General features: G+C 31.9%; 1 protein-coding gene across 1 annotated transcript in view; it reads left to right on the forward strand.

The window, feature by feature from the left end:
* The first annotated feature begins 424 nt into the window (after positions 1 to 424).
* The window catches only part of LOC110996715, a 64,481-nt gene continuing 43,147 nt past the window's right edge, over positions 425 to 21,758 (forward strand). Inside the window, exon 1 of the mRNA XM_045628770.1 lies at positions 425 to 818. Coding sequence (XP_045484726.1) covers positions 629 to 818 — 190 coding nt within the window. The 5' untranslated portion in view covers positions 425 to 628. The remainder of the gene's footprint in view (positions 819 to 21,758) is intronic.

Consider the following 21,758-nt stretch of genomic DNA (forward strand, 5'->3'; position numbering starts at 1 on the left):
TCCCAAGTAAATTTGAACAAAACAAAAATAAGGAACAGGTTCCAAAATAAACATGTATCCGCGTTAATAACAACAAAAGAAGGTATAAAGGAACATGGAGACTGTATCTCCTTTAAACCAACAAGGAATATGATTAAAAATATGTCGTCAAAATCAATTTACGAAAATGAAGAGTGCGGAGAAAGTTTTGATACTTTTATAGTTGAATAATAAAGGAATTCCTTTGAATAGTAGTATTTTATTTATTCATACCCGTCTTCAATGTCATTAGATGCTATAATATGATGGCATATTTTTGGCATTTTCTGGAGTTAGCTTTGGCAGATTTTGGCAGATTTTTTGCCAATATCGGGCAGATTCGCTATTTTTGAAATGGTCACACTGGTGACCAATGTACGTATAAGCGGTTAGCGCGCGATAGTATACGCCGCCGCGCCGCCGGTAAGTTGAAGTGTGAACACGGTAGAATACGGACGTTAGTTGGACAAGACGTATTTTTCATAACCTTGAATTGACGTAGACGTAATACGCGCGTGTTTGATTTCTAAAAGTGTTTTTTTAAGTGTTATTTTGTTTATTAAAAAAAAAAAACTTGGTATTGTGTAATGTGACGGTCTGAAGTGACGGCATGACCAGTGTATTAAAAAAATCTAGAGGTACCAAAGGTAAATCGGAATCAATGCAAGAGGATTTGCCCTCAAGATGGAGTGTCTCACAGGGGCACAGAGCCGAAGATGCTGCAAAACTGGTCAAATATATCGATGATAACGTTATTGGCAAAGGGAACTCTTTTTGTGGGCCGTTTGGACGCAGAAAAGGTAGGTTTTAAGTTATCTCGACTTTTGTACAAACTGTCATTTTTGTTATAAATAATACATTATGTTATTAAATCAGAAGCTATTGTTGAATTCGTTTCCGCATAACAGCTGGTGTTTGATACTGATAAATATTCCGAGGCTGAAACACTCATTGTTTACGTGTTCCGAATCAAGTGTTTGTCACAATATGTATATTTCTATTAGCTCGATAAAACTTATATGTTCTATCCAGCCTTATGTTCCTGCAACTGGGGACAACAAAGATGAATTACTACGGTTTTTTAATAAAAATTTATCAATTAATCGAGCTACATAAATACTTAGGTATAATATATTATGTATGTATTAATGTCTTATTACATAGTATGTATGTAATAAGAAAATAAAGTGAGCGCTAAAACATATGTTTTTAGTCATTACAAAATAATTATATAATAAAACTATCAAAAAAATTAATTCTAAATGTAATTTACAATTCAATAGTAAACAATATATGTTGGACTATATATTTACGTAAAAGTCCTAAAAAAAACAATTAGGTAATTTCTCACCTGTCATGCGAAAAAGCGAAGATTTATAATTATAATGTCCCTCATTCAAAATAAGAAAGCCGCCATTACGCTTAACCCAAAGTAAATTTTAAAAATAGAATTCAATTTACATAATCATTATCAAAAAAACGTCCTTGTGTAAAGTGTGAGGCGGTTTAACCGCGCGTTGTCGTTCGAATGATTTGGCGATCAATTAATTACACATGCGACACTGGCATAATTAATACATTCTATATATCATTGTTTTTCGTTTATTGTTTATCGACTCATTATTCTTATTAAGGCTAGGTTAGTGGTATAAAGATTCTATTAGAAAAATATTTTTGAATTTCGGTGCGAAAAATTACAAGTAGTTGTGATGTAACAATTACAATCGTAACGCCTGTATGTTGGTTGCTTATAGGTACAAAAACAAATGACCAATGTGTTAGTATGTCGTTATCAGAGTGTGTCGCAATTGAATTTCTTTCATTCTTCTAGAATCTAGATTCAATGTCACGACATTACCATTTTTTACACTTGAATTTTATCAGCGTAACGCAAAAGATGCTTAAGTATATGTATAAGTCGAGTAATATCGTCTAAAACATAGTTTTAAAAATGCAATTATTAAGTTTGTATTTATAATAGCGTATTTTTGTTTTAATAGATAATTGTTGCGATATGTTTAATAGTTATCTATATAAAGATAATTTATTGGGTATTTTTGGTAAGTCTGAACTACCTATTTTTGTATTACTTGATTTGATTAATTCGCGTCAAGGAATGGAAACTTGAACGTTAGAAATGGTAGCTATCATAAGTTTTGTATAGAAATGCCCATTTTATTTGAGTTCAGTTACAAAAGCTGTATTGTAGATTTTAAATGATTTGTACCTATTGGTATGGAGTACATATACACTATAAGTACAGTGGGGTTATATCATCTAAAAATATATAGAAATAGTTATTTTGTATATAATACAACCAAAGAATTTGCAGTTAAACCAATAAATATTGATATCTTAATCATCAAACATCATATGATGGCAATTCAAAGAAAATTTATAATACTTTATAGTAATATTCAAATACCGTAATTCTAATAACATTATTAAATGTTCAAGTAATAAGAACACAAGATTCTTATTCTTGCTCCATATACTAATCAACGTAAGATTAGTTATGTATTATATATTATCTGTATAACTGTAAATAATGTACTGTAATATAAACTGCTTTCCATATATGATTTCAAAAGCTTTGTAAGCAAAAACGCTTACAAAAAATGCTTCAGGTTATTCAACTTGACATTCGAGCCTTTCCATCATAAAAAGTTGGGAGAAAGGCATTCACTCCATCGAAAAAACAGGTTCCGCTTCCCTTGACGGGGAAAAGACATGTGATTACAATTATGCATCGTTTTTCGTTTTTATTTCTCAAACTCTCATAAAAAAATAACCAGTAGTACCACAACCTTTTGAGGGCCTCATATTTATGTATCTGTTTTATCATCATTTGTCAGTCTAATAGGAAAGTAGGTGATCAGCCTCCTGTGCCTGACCGTCTACTTTTTGGGTCTAAGGCAAGCCAGTTTCCTTACGATGTTTTCCCGTTTGAACGAATGTTAATGGCAAAAATTCTGGCAATGTCAAAAAGCCAGAGATCGAACCTGCGACCTCAGGCATGAGAGTCGCACGCTGAAGGAAATGTTTGCATGTTTATTATTTTCGATATCATTAGCCGAAATTATTTAGAAAATTTAAGAGTGGTGTTGGAATTTTAAAGCGTCATATTCTTAAAGTTTTAAGTTAAAGGCTACAGTAGTGTCGGCACGTGTATGTAAAATGGGAGGAGAATACTATGTATACAAATATTATGGAGGTTTTAAGTTTGTAACCAATGTTTCGAACCTTGCCAAAAGGATTGGATTTTTTCTGGATGCTCAAAAATACGCAAAACATTTTTGGTCAGCATCCAAAACGAAGATATTTATCATGTAACAAGTAGGACTACTCCTCAGTTGACTCTCCAAGATAAAATCCATAAAGAATCGAATAAATTATTGATTTCTAAATATATAATAAGTCTTTTTTTAACTTATTTATCTATCTATTTTGAAGATAAGTAAATATAAAGGTCTACTATTCGAAGTATGATTATTAGTTTTGTATGGCGTAACATTTTTAGGAATTTATAGAAATACTTGGGTGAAACTTTGGTTGATGAACTAAGTCAGATAGGGCAGAAGAACTGGATATTTTGCTTGTCAACCTGGCTAACTGGCTAAATGTTACAAGTCAAAAAAGTATCCCGGTATAATATCATTTCTTATTTTATAATAACTAACCTTAAAATGTATAACTAAAATATATTATTAAAAGGATTCCCTTAGGCAAGTTTCCGAAGATACTGGTAGCGTTCCCCCTTTGAATAGCTAGACTAATTCTTTGATTTCTTATGTATATTATTTAGTTATACATATTATATTAAAAGAGGTCATATTGAGCGAGTCTCCGGATTATACATTACGTATAAAAACTTGCTATTCTTCGATTTATTGTTTGACAAGTTACTCGCTTCTTTTATTATTTTCCAAGTCTCTTTGTTATTTCTCTTGCTTTTATTGAGTTTGTTTCAATAGATAGCATTTGTGTCGACTTATTTTATAGTTATCTAAATATATAGGTAATGTTCCTATTCTTGCTATTTTTTTCTTTTTTTTTTAGTGAAAATTAGTGTAGTGTAAAACGATACTTACTTACTAATTATACGATATGTCGGTTACTAAAATTTTGTCAGTTTGGAACTTGAGTAAGATCAGTATAGTTTTAATACACACGAAATGTAATTTAGTACATGTTTCAAAACGTTACAAGTGCGTTATAATAAATATCTTTATGAGAATGATAATCTTTAGAAATGCATTACAATGTATTAATGAAATAAAAATGATTAAAAAATAAAGACATTGCACCATTTAAATAAAGAATAATATAAAAAAAATGAAAGATCTAATAAAGTATAATTATAAATACGTAAAATGTACAATATCGCTACTGTGATACATAGTATCTACTGTGAGCATATAAAAATGTCGATAGTGTCGGAGACAGTTAGCGCTTTGACTGGTTCTTTAGCCCTTGGTTAACGCAAACAACCTTGGCCTTCGCCGTCGCACATATCCCCTAGGTACAAAAACCGAGTTCTTGGGTTTCTTTGTCTCCTTAAGTAGATAGAACCAACTGTAAGTCCCGTCTTATTTCTAATTTATTTTACCCCACCATCCCTAACACGAATAATGTTGGGTTCATTAAGGAATAGAGGAGATAGAAAACATAAGGCATATAATTATTATTCATTATTGCTTAAGAGAACTCTAACGTTATACATGTCATATGAATTAATAATTATTTCAAATATTATTAACCGCGGTAAATTTCCGTTGTAAAATGAATCGTGCACACAAGTTTATTAGTCAAGTAGGTCGTGTGAGACTCGTACATTAGCAATAGAACTGTGACATTGAGGTTGTAATTTGTAATTCAAACGATATTAACAGTGAGTATTTGCAATCGCCTTAGGATGCAGCTGGTAAATATTTAATAATGTATTACATTATTTAAATGACGAGTACCAAGTAGTATGTTTTTTGGGTTTCGATGTTCTTTTTGAAAAGATTTGCAATTTAATAATTGCGTAGATAATCACCCTTTTCGTATTTTTTATATATTGCGTAATAAATGATGCATCGATAATCATACAATTGGTTGGAAAGGTGTTCTATTCCTTCTTCGAACAGTCTAACCACTGACTGGCTCGAAGGCCTTAGTGGCTGATGGGGAGAACACTCTGCGGTAGGTATTGCACTGATCGTAGCAACAATTTGACACAACAAGAACTACAAGTTCGTCGATCGGTTTTAAATAAGCTCGCGTGGTGATGTTAGAGTTTTCACACATTCAACAATATTTTTATATATTATGTTACCTAATCCATGTTATTCTTCGTGCAAATGGTACAGATCGTCACGCACAGTTTTAATAATTAATAAACTAATTATTGGTTAATAAACCATTATTAAATATAAGAGAGACCGAGCCGTCTGAACAATCTCATAATCTTTGTTCATGTTCTTTAGTCTTTTGAAGCTTAAAGAGAACAATGAATGGCACATTCTTATACTACCTACCCTCAAGGTTCATACAAATAAATAATGTAATATTTTTACTCTGTAAAATCCTAATCGATATCTTATGTCCCACCAAGGTTAGTCCACGTCTGTTACATTATATCGAGTTACTATCTGATCTCAAGGAAACTAAGAACTTCGATTAAAACGTAATTTCGCTCTACTTCACTCGTTAACAGATTACATGTTCAGTTTATTTTATATAGTGGAAACTTTTATCATATATTGATTTTTTTTAAAGTTTTTATATTATTTATTTCGTAATCCTACAGCTAACAAAAATTAGATATGACGGAGCAATGGCGCTGGTATCGGCTGCCATTTAATTATCTAATAACATCAAATTCAATTTGGTTCACAACAATTAGTCCAAAACAACTTTATATTGTTTATTTGATTTGCCAATATTGTATGACAATGAAAATAGCAGCCGATACCATTGCCAGTGCTTCATTTTTTTAACTGAATATATTGCTTGCATTTAAAAGGACAGCCCTCTAAACATTTACTTACATACAAAAATCTTATAGAACCTCCGTTTTAACTGGGAGCATATATTGTACTTGGAACCACGCTTTGGAGTTTTGTGAGTTGAATTTTCACCTTTTTATGCTTTTAACTGAAGTAAACACTCTCTATGAAATTGTATATCTCATAAACATACAAAGCATCCGTCTCTTTATGTAAAGCTCATTAAACAATTACAGGCAATAAGACTGATTTAGTCAGTAACAATAGTAAATAAATGAACGTAGAATAGACCTTTGTTTTCATGATGAATAATTCCATTAAAACGGAGGATATATGTTTATCTTCACAACAAATATGATAAACTTGATAAGGGTCATATAAGATGAGATAAATGTCTCGTCTTCACATGACCTTTATAATGTGATCATTGAAATACGTCAAAATTTTTGAAAAACATTTTGATAATGTGATCTGTGTATATGTATTTAGACATTTTAAACGATAAAAAAATAATTTGCGTAGGTGGAGAATTCATGACTTTCTGGTATAGTAATAAAATCAATAATAATTTTCCAATAATTACAAAAGTGAAATATACAGGTGTATAATAATAATATAAATATTGATTTTCCAATCATTACAAATTAGTCAAGTTATCATAATATCCTAGCTTTCGTGAGAACCGTTGATCGGAACCCCTTCACGGGCAGCCTCCTTAAGCTTTTTTCAAATATTTTTGTGCAGGGCTATCTCCATTCGCTTCCTGCTAACACTATTTTATTAATAACTAGCTGACCTGGCGAACTTTGTTCCGCCTTAATGGCAATAAATAAGCAGTTTGGGTTTTTTTATTGGAAAAAATACAAAAAAATTAAATACCTACATTAATCATTCATTATTATTTCTGTATTTTAGTACATAGGTTGCTCTTCCCTTAAGTACCTTGTGATACACATTTTTTCATTTTTTGTTTTATTATCAGGCGCAAAAACAAACAACGCTGATGGTCTTCCGACCCGTGAACATGCCACGTATAATTGACCATGGGAAAAACATGAATGTTCTAGATTTAAACCACAAACGTTTAAGGATTGGCCTTGTGATTTGTTGATGGTCATGGCAAATGCAAGACGTATCGGAAATTGAAGTCTTTTAAATTCAAACGGCATATCGGTTGGGATCATCGGGATCCTCGGAATAAGAACTTCCTCACCTTTGAATTTTCCTATCATTATCGTAGCGTAAATTACATTGTTCTTCAATTTTCTAACCACCAAACGCATACCATTATGTAGTTCAGGTCATCTACATCTTTATTCTTTTTCTTCTTTTTTATCAGTAAGCAATGTAACTCTCATGTTTGTTGTCAGCTGCAGTTTCGTCACATAGCGCCATAGATTTGACGATTTGAGGCAAGCGTTTTTCGTCGACAGCCGTAGATCTTGGAATTACTGGCAGTATTTGGCGGAAATCGCCAGACAGTAAAATCATTGCTCCTCCAAAACATCTCGATTCATTGCGTAAATCTTTTAATGTTCGGTTAAGTGCTTCCAATGCACGTTTATGCGCCATTGTGCATTCGTCCCAGATGATGATTTTCGATGCCGCTAAAACTTTGGCCATTGCTGAGTGTTTTGCAATATTACACGTTGGTTCTCCAATAGTTTGAAGATTTAACGGTAATTTTAATTCTGAATGAGCCGTACGGCATCCTTCTAACAATGTGGCTGCTATTTCAGAAGAAGCAACTGCAACCGCTATGTTGGATCTCGCCCGAACAGTTGCTAAAACTAATGACATGAGGAATGTCTTGCCAGTTCCACCAAGGGCATCTAGGAAATATAAACCACCATTTTCATCATCGTTTGCCTTCATTAAAGTATCATAAACTTCCTTTTGTTGGTATTTCAACAGGGGTACATTCGTTTGAACTACTAAATCTAATTCCTGGTGATCATATTCACGTTCCCGTTCCAATACTCGATTAAATGCGTCATTCGACAACAACAACAAATAGAAACATTCATCATTCTTTGGATGAACTGTATACATACGACAATACCGAGTTTTATAGTTCTCTTCACTGTTTATACGAATGGGCAATAGCACTATCATTATAATTAAATTGTAAATTGTAAAAATAATTAAACGTATTTATTTAATAGAAATATTTTGAATATTGATTTCTTACAAATATCAAATTGTCATATATACGTCATTACATAGCTGTCATTATACGTCAATTACATAGCTATCATTTGCGTTTTATTATTCCAAGTCTGATTCTTATTTGTTATACCACTTTTTATAGTGACTGACGTTTCATGTCAAGTCCCACGGGAACGCTGTCGAACGGGATAAAAAGTATCCTATGTCCGTCTCCTGGCTCTAAGCTACCTCCATACCAATTTTCACTCAAATCTGTTCTTTCGTTCTTGAGTTATAAGTGGTGTAACTAACACGACTTTCTTTTATATATATAGATTATATCTACGTTTTGGTGTTTAGGGGTGCCCTCTTCTTTTACTCCCTTTTCATATATGTATTTGTACCCTATGGAGTCCATCTTTGATTGATATATACCCCGCCCGTTGCCTCTTGTGTTTTTGGGTTAAAAAAGCTATCACTTTTGTTTTTCGCCTTCTTATCTCAACTATCTTGTATAATAAGAATAATATAACAGTACTTGCGACTGTCAAGTTTGACAAGTTGTTACATTAATTGACGGAATGCCGCCTGTATGTCTACCAGTGACTATATACGTAGTTAATGAGTACATAATTTACATTGAACGTGACACGAATTTCTTGAACTGTCGCGTAACCGCATTCTTTATAATGAGTAAAATCACCGCTATTCCTTTCGATATTCAGTTTTTAATGCTTTTATATATTTAATAAAATTTAGTATACACTATAATATATAATGTAATAAGGATTTTTGCCTATCACAAACTTCATAATAAATTCCATAACAATTTTCTTTAAAAATTTTATAATATCTGCAATGAGTCAGTGTTGTGTATGCGAGTGAATGAGTGAGAGTGTGGGTGTATGCGAGTGAGTGTAGTGTGCCAGTATACTTAAAGCCTCTCGAGCACATCCAAGTCAGCTAAAGGTGTGTTAATAAGCCAGGTCTTTAACCATTTTTTGAGATTGTTACTAGAAACAATAAAATATTTTATTTAATTTACGCAGTTGTTTGGTCTTTTATTTCAATTATATGAAAAATCATACCTTAACTAGAAAGAGTTTCGATATTTACAATTTAAGTATACTGTTGTAATACAAGATAATTATTCTACAAATGTTATCGTATTATATCGTATGCGCATATGACCTTGGTATCACATTAGATGATACCCATTCAATTAAAAGTAAGTTATCAGCAGTGTTTGTATTTAAATAAGTGCTATTCATTGATAAGATAGCATTGAGCGCTCTGACATAATTCTATGCTATTTACTTACCTCGGTACTCATGTCTTGTTTTAAAGATTTTTCTCGAATCAGGCGTAATATCATCAGCATTTATTTGTTTCTTGTAATCTTATTTACTCGATTGTGATGCATGAAAACTAAATGTGAATTGTGAATTGATGGCGTCGCCTCCTTCCGTTAAATGTTACAATTTAACTCGGATACCGCAACTAACTTTTTATTTAATACACAAATGAAAGTTTGAACAGATAGTTGGCAAGCATTCGATGATGATGGTAAAAAATAAAGTATGATGGAAAACGTTGAAGGAGGCTCTCTCCCGGATATATTATATGTAACTAAGATTTGCATAAATAAAGGCTTATTTTTATTATGATTGGACAAATATAATTTAAAAGTATTTAGTCAAAATCTATAAGTTTTTCACGTTTTAACATACAACGACTGTTTCGTTGGTAATCTAGTACGTATAAAAAAGATACGTACGTATAAAAAATATCGCAGTACTTTGGGTAAAATGTTACAGGTAAATTACTCATACGATTGAGTCAGTGTGTAAAGACCCAATTTAACTTTTAGTACTTAATCACGTCTAGACTGTTTCGTTTTCGTGAATTTCTTTTGGATTATTTAAACTATTTTTATGTTCACAGAAGAAGATCGAACATTTCTAAAATAAGACAAAAGCTTAGTTGTTCAGTCAGTTTAATTACTCACATTTGTAGTATCAATTACTAGTTTGAGTGCTAAACGGTGGGCATGGTCAGCAAGTCAAAAAACTCTTACAATCAATTATCTAAATTAATTATTCTACTAACCGTATCATAAAAATATTTTTTATTAAAGAAACGCCTACGCAGAGACTGGAGTTTAATAACAAAATTGGTGGCAATATTTACTTAACAAAAAACGTCAAATGATCAGACGTAAAATGTCACGTTGATTTTTTTTTAAACATAAGATCATCAAGGTATCACTTATTCCACTTCATTAAATTCGAACCTGTAGGCATCCCTATTCACTACAGCAATTTGTTGTTTTAAATAAAAAGTAATGACAAGAGGTTATCTGTTAATTGATATGCTTATATACACTGCCGGAAGACTCACTAGTATACTGCCTTTTTAGTTTTGGGAGGCTATTTTCTTGAACGACCCTTGGTAACCACAAAGTAAAGTGCACGGGTTAAAGTGCCTTAATGTCTGTGAAAAAGTCACTATCGATTAAAATCAAAGGGCGTACTTCTTTGATATCTTTTTCGGCTTTTCTCTTTTGACATGACAATTTTAATTTTCCTCTACAGCTAATCACTCTGAGGCGCGACGTTTACTAGAACAAAGGTTGATGGACAGATCGACTTAAAGCTTTTACGTCTCTCAGGTTTTATATAAGTTCTTTTGTATTTAGCAATAGAATTTCTGAAAACATTTTTGCCGTCGTTGGCCATTGAGATACAATACATATAACATTAAATACTAACACTATCGCTATTGCTCCGACATAATAAATTACTTTTAATATATAAAACTCTCGAGTCTCATGTTTGAAATTCAACTCTTCCGAAATGGCTTGACCCATTTTCGTGAAATTTTGTGTGCATTTGGGTAAGGTCTGGGTATAGGTTAACATCTATTTTTCATCACCCTTAACATTAAGGGTCTACGCCTAAATTTTTGTTTTAATTTTTTTAATGATACAGCATACAAAAAGACAACTTTTAAACTCGGAGGTTTATATAGAGAAAAATTACGGAAAAACCTAATGAGTTTTCATTCCGGAAAATTCGTTCAATGTTGGTATATATGTACTAAAAAGGTAGGCTAAGTAAAATCACATTAAGGAGAAATGAAGTTCGCGGGAACAGCTTGTTTAATAATAATAATAGATAATAATGACTATGAAATCACTCACTAACTATCAATTATCAAATAGTCGTTTATTTGTGAATCTATTAATATTGACAAATCTAATAAACCACAGGTATTAATGGTTTTGAATTAATTTGACTTTGATGTTGTTAATGAACTCTGTGAAATATATTGACAGTGGCAGATTACAGTAATGTCATTGCTTTGACGTATGTCGATGGTAATTAATAAAACAATTTCAAAAAAAATGTCCAACCACGCTAGATTTATGTTAAAACCAAAGCGAATCCCAAACTAGATAAACACAAACGTGGTGATTGGCTGTTTAAAAAAAATAATAATATACATTACCCTCAGTAAAATATACAAAAGAAATCTACAGATACTTACATCGTTTATTCACGAAGCTCACATAATGTACACGTATCATTAAAAGCTATTATTTTTTTAAATTTACTGTCTGTTCTCAGGGCAAACGAGAGAAGAACTTAATTTAACTTAACTTAATCATTATTTTTTAAATATATAACTCATTTTTGAAGTGTATATTATATGGACTGTGGTGGAAGAAGTGTTCTTTTCTATTTGCCAAAATAAAATTTATTTCTGCATCTACTCACGGGTAATTAAAGCCGCTCACTAATACGATTATACGAAACCTCGGGCTGAACCTAATACAAGGCTAATCTATGGTCAAAACAAAATAGTCTTTGGCATTCCAGAGTGTAAACTACACATCTATAAAGTTCTTTAACGACGATCTCTTTTATCAAAGTATCTTTCTTAACAAGTTCAATGACATAGTACTCTTGATCTCATTGTCTCAAATGACAGTTCCCATAGCCCCACCCTGCACAGGATACAATAGGCCACTAACCCACCAATTGATAGAAAAGTTCGTCAACCTCAAATGATATATGACACTTGCTTTTAATTACAGTTTTTTGTATTTAGATTTGGACAGACAGCTCGACGCCGAAAGTTTAATGACCCCAGCCGAAGTATGATTGATGACTTTTAATTTGTAAACGCTGACGCAAACATGGTGTCATTTAATTGTAATTGGTAGTAGTTGCAAAAAATGCCGCGGCTTCACTATAATTTTCCGTTATTTGCTGCAGCTTTTAGAAACAAAATGTTTTGAGTTTTGGTAACTATATAATACCGACATTTACATATATAAATATAAATAAATAAAAAATAAATCAGCGGATCTACAACTTTTTAATAGGCAAGTAAGGGGATAAGCCTCCTGTGCCCGACACGCCCCGTCCACGTCGATTTTTTAAGTCTAAGGCAAGACGGTTTCTTGTTAAAACTAACATAAAACTATTGTTACTCGGTTAATTTACAACCCAATTAGTAGTCAATGTAAATAAGGCATGTTTGAATACTATTGTATTAAAAAAATCATATGTTTTGAAATATATATGTTATATATATATTTAAATATGGTTAAACTGATCGCTCACACAATAGTCCCAACCATTCTCCTGTTCGGCAAAATAACTTCATATAAAAATTAAGGCAAATTGCAATGACACGAGTTTTTCTAAACTTTTTAGTATTAGAACTCAGAACATCGAGTGAGCAATCGCTAGAATGTAAGATTATGCAACATCCCATACATTTGCCCCAATTTTGTAATTGTTACAAGTAAACAACTGTTGTGTTGCCATAATCAAAGTTCAAATCAAATTATTTCTGTGTTGTAAGCAGCGCATTCGACAAGAAAAGATTATATAACATCATTAGAACATAATTGTATTAAGTACGCTTCACTTACAGCTATGTGTTACTCTTTACACGTCTTAACTAATGGTGTGTGACAGATAGTTGAGAAGATATTACAATATAGATATACAATATACTATACTATGTAAACGTTTTAATTTAAATGGAAAATGATTATTGTATTTAGTATTTAATACACAACAAACAAAGTGCAAAATAGGATTTATTAAACATAACGAATTTGACAGTAATAACATACTATACATAGTTCCGTTATATTTTTTACCATAGACAATACAGTTTTTTTAATTTAATTTCCAAATCTCTGAAGCTTGTGCCTCGGGATTTGGGTCTCGTTGTCTTTTGTTACGGAAATTGCGAGAGGACTAGTGTAGCCTCTCGATTGATATTCTAATATTCATGGGCGAGTGGGTGACTGCCGCGAGTCCCCTACGTTTTACATTACATGACATTATGGTATCAAGAGATTCAATTCAAAAGCTAATATTGACTAGATCTTTTGTATTACGTGATAGCTTCCTAAGTTTAATTAATCTCATAGTTATTATCAATGATGGATCTGGGTTCCCTTTAAATTGGCTTTCTTTTCTTATTATTTAGAGTTGGATGATTACGATAACTTGGCATTATAAACTATTAAGTATTTCGACTATTGTAAGGTTTATATAGGCCACCTTTCGCGTCAACTGGCATAATCTAAAATTATACAGGTCCGACCTTATTACAAAACAAACCTTATTAAAACCTATAAGAAACTAATTAATTTTTAACCAATAAATTAGTTTTCATACGCCTGTTCCGTAACAGCACTATAACTAACTGTGTGTTATGTATTTAATATTTACCCAAATACATAAGGTAATCTTCGATACTTGCAATATACACAAATAACTAGGATGACACACAATTTGTAATATTATACCATCTGGTAGCCCTTAGATCTCCCAAGAATGGAATATTTTTCCGTTTGGCACCGACATGTCGCATTCAGTAAACACACTTGACCCCATTTGTCTAATGCACTGAATTTACGATATGGCACAATAGAACAGGAAAATTCACTCGCGATATCAGGTTAAAGTAGATTTTAACCGCTACTCTGGATATCGGTAATCAAAACTTGCCAATGTTAGATCTCAGGTTTGTATATTAGTTGTTTCTACTGCGTATTTGCGTATTGTTCTCACGAGTACGTAAGTGCGCGCTCCTATTTCACCACGCCTCCTGCTGATAGAGGACAAATCTTTGTTTTTAATTTATTTAATTATTCTTTATTACTCAAGATGTCATATAGAACATGGTGTAATGGTTGCAGCTCCTTACAAACGTTGTGTAAAAGAGAAAACGTGGCGATTAAAAGAGTGAGAGTTTACTCATTTACTGCCAGTTCTTATTTTCCGTTCTACGCCTTTGATTTGAGAACTGGCAGTAAATGTAAAATTAAATGTAATTATTGTATATTTCTTTTTTTGACGTTCATAAGTGTACATTATGTTACCTATACGAATAAATGATTTTTGTTTTGTGTTGTTATTGCTTAGTTGTATTCTTTGCGTTTTGATTGGTTTGTGATCAAGAATCAATCGATGATGTCATTACGCTTATCAACAATAGTAAATAATAAAGACCGGATAAGTTTTAAGAAACATATTTGTTTATTAGTTTAATTTTAATAAATTGTTTTAAGTATAATATTATGCGCTCTACAATGGCAAAAAAGTAAAAATAAAGGTAGCCTTTCAATAAACTGTATCATCAACAAAAAATTCCCCGCGTCATGTTTCTTGCGTTCATATTGGTTATTTTCTTTCTTTCTTTCATTAAAACATTTACATAAAACATCTGTACTTTGTGGATTTGTAATCTTTATAGGTTCAAGAAGTCTTTTGTGCTAGGCATTCGTGACCCCATAATCTCTTTCATATAAACAGTACTTAAAAGGTCAACCTCTCTGCTTTTGTTGCTTTGAACAACTCGCCTACAAAGTATACTAAGAATTTTTACGTAGCATAGTCAGAATGCCCTAGAATATTAAGAATATTTTGTGCTAGATTTACCAATAGAAATTTGGTAAATGATTTAAGAATTTTGAATAAATAACATTCTTTTGTTGAAACATGTAAAAGTATTTTCATTTCTATTAAATAGGCTCTTAATATTGTTGTCCATAATATATTGTTTAAGCTCACCTTGCAACATCTCCTGTCTGCGTCCAACAAAGCTTTTGTGAGTAAGCTTTTTGTTAAGTTTTATGTTTGATCGGTGAGACGAGCTAAATATATAACATTACATACATATATTTATGCATACGCATGCGCATACTTTAAAAACAATAATTATAATATATCGTTTTGTTTTAAATGTTATTACTTAAATAACTCTAAAAGAATACTCCGCGTTATTGTCTATAACACATACAATTAAACATAATATCAAGAAAAAGGAAAGATTTTATCATAAAGACTTAGATTGTTTTTTTATTATTATGATTACACATTATATATAAAAAATACACAAATGGTAATCTTAAAACAATTTGCGTCTTAAAATAATTACATTAGTTAGAATACAATATATATGGATTAAAAATATATTTATTAGGTATAGCGGAAAGATAATATCAATTAAATTATACGTTGAATAGTTCAAACGATTTAATAATAGCGCTTGATCGGTACGATCTAAAGAATTAATAGTGAGGCAATTATGTGAGGCTCTTGGAACTCATTATGGTCACAGCTTGAAGAATATAGCGGTTATTTTGCTGTTAATATGTCTTGCGTTTTCCCTCACCCTAATATAAAACAAATGTTTGTAAAAGAAAACAATTCTTTCATATTTAAACTCCAGTGGAAAACATAGATAATTTTCTCCTAAAATATATAAAAGTTGTTAGATATATCTTTCTTAATTCCCTTTATTTAAAACATAATGAACTCTATCACGAATTATATACCGAAATACAAGAAAGTACCTACAAACTGTCGGTCTTGATACATAATTAATGTTTAAAGTGGAAATAAAAACCTGCTACAGAAAATAAAAAAAACACGGCATAAATTTTTAAACCTAAAAACTTTCAAATATCAGAAACTGATTTAGATTCCCTAATATTCTGTCCATTTGCTATAATGTTGCCTACACATATTTAGGCTTAGTCATAGGCTATCTTACAAGGTTATGTAATAAAAAATATTTCCCATTGATGCTATTAATTGTTATATATAGACTTAACTAAAAACTAATTACGTCATGAATGTCGATGTAATTACAGTTTTTGTTATGCGGTTAACTTTCTTGGTAACGTGAACACCTGGCTAGGTGAGGTCCATTTTAAATTGATTTTAATTAGTTCTATGATTAACGAATCTATAATTTATGTTTTTGTAATGATTACTTATGACAAAAACATTACGCATTTCAGTTTAAAACCTGAAAATATATTGCCGTGACTTTTAACATACTTTACAGATTATATACTTTGCAGATTTTTAACATAAGTTTACGCAAGTGCTTTTCAAAAGGGATGCTGACGCATCCTTGCAAGCACCCGACCTCCTCCAGCTCTATAAACCAGGACGAATTGGCCGATGTGAGTATGGCCCTTGCCACGGCCCAGTCCATGTCATTAAAGGCCGTAGGGAGCCAAGATTTCAACGGCTGATCGCGGGATAAGGCTACGCTGTTGTACGCCGAATGCCTCGGGCGATGGCTGGTGGCGCTGTACGGTGGGATTGCACAGTAGCGATTTCCACATAACCCTCGACATCAAAGAAGTCTTGCTGGAGGGTAATGGGATGTGTATCGGATTTTTTTAAAATCAATTTAATTCTGCTTTTTTTTTACCATCTTTTAACCAAAACTTTTAACCTAATTTACGGTGCGTAGAGACAATGAAATAATAAGACTATTCACCTGTAACATTCACAGCTCACATGGAAAGGGTACCGGGCGACAGATGTTAGTAGAAATGTAGAGATATATGTCATAACTGTAAACTGACAATCCGACTCAAGATTTTAATACAAATATGATCTTACGTTGTAAAATGTACCCATCACCTAATAACTAAACACGGTAATTCAAGTTAATATAATATTAAAATAAAATCCGCATAATAAAGTTCTTAAAACAAATCACGTGGAATGGTTTCAAAGACATGTCGGTGAATACCTGAACGTACGCCGACTGAGAATTCTAGGCTCCTCCGGGAACATATAAGAACGATTTGTCTTTAGGTATTTTATATTCATTTCCTTTTTGTACACACTTTTGTGTAACTTTCAAGTACGTAATTTTTTATTTATTATGACCGAATATAGTCATTCCGAAAATTAAAATAACTGTGTATAATGTTATTCATAATTAATGATTACAATAAAACTATATTAGATTTTTTTTCTTTGAAATTGAGTTGAGTATAGATTATCAAAATATCAATTGGTTTTGATGATAACATTATGGTAGCAAAATTTCTTTAAACATGTCAATGGCCTTACAACATTTTTGGGTTTGGGCCTCAGATTTTTGTACATATCTGTTTCATGATCATTCGTCAATCTATTAGTGCGAGTAGGGAATCAAATCTCCTATGTCTGATTCAGGCCGTCGACTTTGTGGTTCACGGCAAGCCGGTTATCTCACGATATCTTCCTTCAGCTAAGGTTATTTTTTTTATAGAAGAGTGGGCAAACGGGCAGGAGGCTCACCTGATGTTAAGTGATACCGCAGCCCATGGACACTCTAAATGCCAGAGGGCTCGCGAGGCCTTTTAAGAATCTCTTTTCTTGAAGGACCCTAAGTCGAATTGCACACAATTAAATGAGCACATAGAAAGAAAGTCCATTTGTGCACAGCCGGCGATCAAACCTACGACTTCAGAGCCGCACGCTGCATCCACTAGGCTAGCTCTACCTTGTTCAACCTAAAAACTATGTATTGCACCGTTCTAAAATGATTAACGATACAAGCCAATTGGAGATGGTTGTGAAATATGTACTGACCCATAATGGAACATCTAAAAACCTTATCACTGACGTCATTGGTTATCTGTTTGTGTTTGCATTTTAGGTTTTCGTCGTATTTTTAGACGATTAACACACAAGCACTAAATCATTTTGACTATGGATTTTTTTAGCACTTGTATTGTGTGTATTTTCAATTTAACTATGCGCTACTTCTTACATAGGATGTTCTTGTGGTTTTGTTTATTTTGCAAGCCACATAGGTCTTACAACCCACTAATGTCGAGACAGGGAAGTGATAAGTTTTATATGCCTTTTCAGTAGATTTTTGTGTCTAACGCCCGAACAATCATCGCATATCAAATAACTTTTTTATTATTTAACAAACTGTTGTAATTTAAAAACTTGAGATTGGATATTGGACCATATAAACCGATCTGACCTACCATGGATATCTTGTATCGACTGATGGCTATAACAACCCGTCGATTGATTATTGGTGCATTTCTAAAGATTAATGTGTTTGGGCGTAAGACTCATTATAAAGTGAAGTAATATTTATTGATAGAATCATGATCCGTCCGTGATAAAACTTAATTGTCCGTTGATTGAACTAATAAAAGAGCTGCTTCAAATCAGGGCCTATACTATATCTATATAATTTATCCTATACAATTCGTAGTTGCTCTCTCACACTTTAAAATCGAGTTTCGTTTAGTTTTCGTAATTGTAATTGTTTTGTTAATTATTTGTATTATCTTTTCGTGTATGTCATGTTTACCTTTAATTTCTTATCACATTAAAAATTGTATGTTATTTTTTTTACCAATACTGAGCGTTTATCAATAAAAAAAATTGGCTTTTTTTGGAAATATTTTGTTTTTTTAGTTTTAGTTACGTTTTTAAGTTTTTTTGTTTAGTTTTATATGTTGTTTTTTCTATGTGTATGTATTATTAGATAACCTGGTAAATAGATGCCGTATTGGAGCAATATGTAATGGTAGTTTATTTCGTTTAGATCCAAAATAAATAATGTGTATGGTATGGTCTATGGTAACCTCATGAATTATGCTCTATAAATTATTGAATTATATAAATTCAATTGGTCATTATTCTTTACCGCGCTTTTGTCCACAGCCGTTATGATTCTTTTTTTTATTTTATTTGATATAAAAAAATATTGGGTAATGCAAGACAAGTATAATGTTATTTTTCTATCAAAATTGGTAGTTTTAAAGTATAACTTTATTTTTTTTCATAATTGGTATTATCCTTGTATTAAATATATCTATACTAATATTATAAAGAGGAAAGGTTTGATTTTTTGTTTGTTTGTATGAATTGAATAGGCTCCGAAACTACTTGGCAGGTTTGAAAAATTCTTTCACTGTTGGAAAGCTACATCATTCCTGAGTGACATAGGCTATATTTCATTTTCAAAAAAAATAGGCATCCTTACTAAAATTACGATGACAATAACATTTGTTTATTATTTGATACAATTCTAACAGATGGCGCTGAGTTAAAGGTAGTTTAGTTTAGGTCCGTGTCGTGGTACCAACGTTTCACATAAGTTCTCCTACAGTTTCCCTTGATTAATTTACTACTATGTAATATAACAAAAACCTTAGCCACAGCAACGCTTGGCCGAGTCTGCTAGTACTAAATATATACGAAATAATTAAATGTTAATTACTATGAAAGAAGTTAATACAATGTAATAGGTAAAGAGAGTGCCTATGTCTGGCTATTCTCTCGGGGTGTTAGTCCGATGATTTTTGATTTGAGGAAATCGCTACGCTTTTAGATCTAAGAAAGCCTTAAGCCCAAAATTTTGCACACATTATTTATATCATAGATAAATCATAGTATTTGAACCTGGAAAATATGATTGTATAACAATATTTACGTGGGAAAGCTCTAATGACCCGACAAACATTCGTTAAATATATTAGCTATCTTTACGATGTTGTTTACTTCTAGTTATCTACCGTGCCACGTGTACTGACGTGCACACTAGCCTTTTGTTCACGATTTATCACCTAATTGTGAATTATCTACACACGTTCACTTGTTTTTTCTACCTTGAATAAGTCGCTTTATTAAAAACATCACAGATTAAATTTACAGCTAAATTTGTACATGCCAATTGCACAGACAATTGAAGAAGGTTCACGAGTTGAGTGTCGAAAAATAATATGAATTTGATCTTCAGTACTTATCATAATGCTATAAATATAACTGATAAATTTGATAATATCGTGGATAGCGCTTAGTTCATCGATCTTGACCCAACTCCGCATACGTCTACCAAATGCCGATAACGAATTATCACATATTTCGGTCGTACAATGCGTAGAGGGAATGAGAAACGAAGAGCCAACCAGATCAACTGAAAGAAAGAAGACAGTCATTGTTTTTAAAACTGCCACAAACTATACACTGTCATCAGGGAGGCGCTGGACAAACACCAGTGGAAAGAGATAGTCCGTCCAGATGTTTCCATGATTACAACGACACTTAGACCTAAGCTACCAACTGAAGAGAGAGATAAATCATTTATTTAAAATACTATTTTAATAGATATATGAAACTTACCAATGAACACATCTTTTCACAAAGAGAACGTCCTCACTAAAATGCCGGCGACGCACTATGTGGCTTAAGATCCAGTAGAGGTCCTTTAACTATTTTGAAATTTGTTCGGCAGACTTTATATTTCTAATTTAAGAATCTTACTTCTAAATAATAATTAGATATTATAGGTTAATTTAAAATAATACGAAAAACAACTTCTCCACTGGTAATTTACAGTCATTTTGCGACCAACATTCCTATTTATAACATTAATGGTTATATTTTGCAATAAAGCTTTAAATATACATACACTCAATGGCGTTTATCTACAGTTAAATAGCTTTTTTATTGAATGAAAAATAAAATTGCGAATAAATACGTCTGGCGCTGCGTCGCCGGCTTCTTGTCTGAATAATGCAAGATTCTTTGAATCTATCCTTTCTTCCTGTTAATTGTATGTGAATGTATGAGGAAGTATGGAAAAAGCTACACAACAAACACGCCGTATGAATAGGCTATCATTTTCAATGGTTATTACCTAGTTTGTGTCGTTTTATAATAATATATTAAAGAATTTATTTTCTATATATGTAATATGTTAAACGAATGCATATAATACATTGAAAATAGTCTACTACTAGTGAAAACACTTCTCATGAGCCTACAGTTTCACCCGTTGCTCTGTTTATTTTTTTGGCATACTGGCAGGAGCCTCACTGATGTTAATGATGACGCATTCAGTGCCAGAGAGTTCACGAGTATGTTGCTTCTTAAGAATTTGTATGCTCTTTTTTTGAATGACCCTAAGTCGAATAAATAGGAAATACTTCAGTGTAAATAAATAAATTAGGATTGGAAAATATTATAAATTTGTCTCCTACACCAAGTACCAAATTATAATTTAGTAAACTAAAGTGCAGTAATTTAGTAAAAAAATCAGTGAACAAAACGTACATAGAAAATTATCATTTTAATAATAGAAATTATGTAATTGCGGTATTAAAAGTCAGCAATGAATCATCTGGGGATAAAAACAATGGTATTGCGTAATGCCAAGAATTATAATTATCATATTTTTTTCTAAATTCTATCGTGTTTTTGTTCTAATGATTCGACATAAAGTATGTCTCGCTTATAGCGTACT

This window comes from Pieris rapae, chromosome 6, assembly GCF_905147795.1.
Source record: "Pieris rapae chromosome 6, ilPieRapa1.1, whole genome shotgun sequence".
Taxonomy (NCBI): domain Eukaryota; kingdom Metazoa; phylum Arthropoda; class Insecta; order Lepidoptera; family Pieridae; genus Pieris; species Pieris rapae.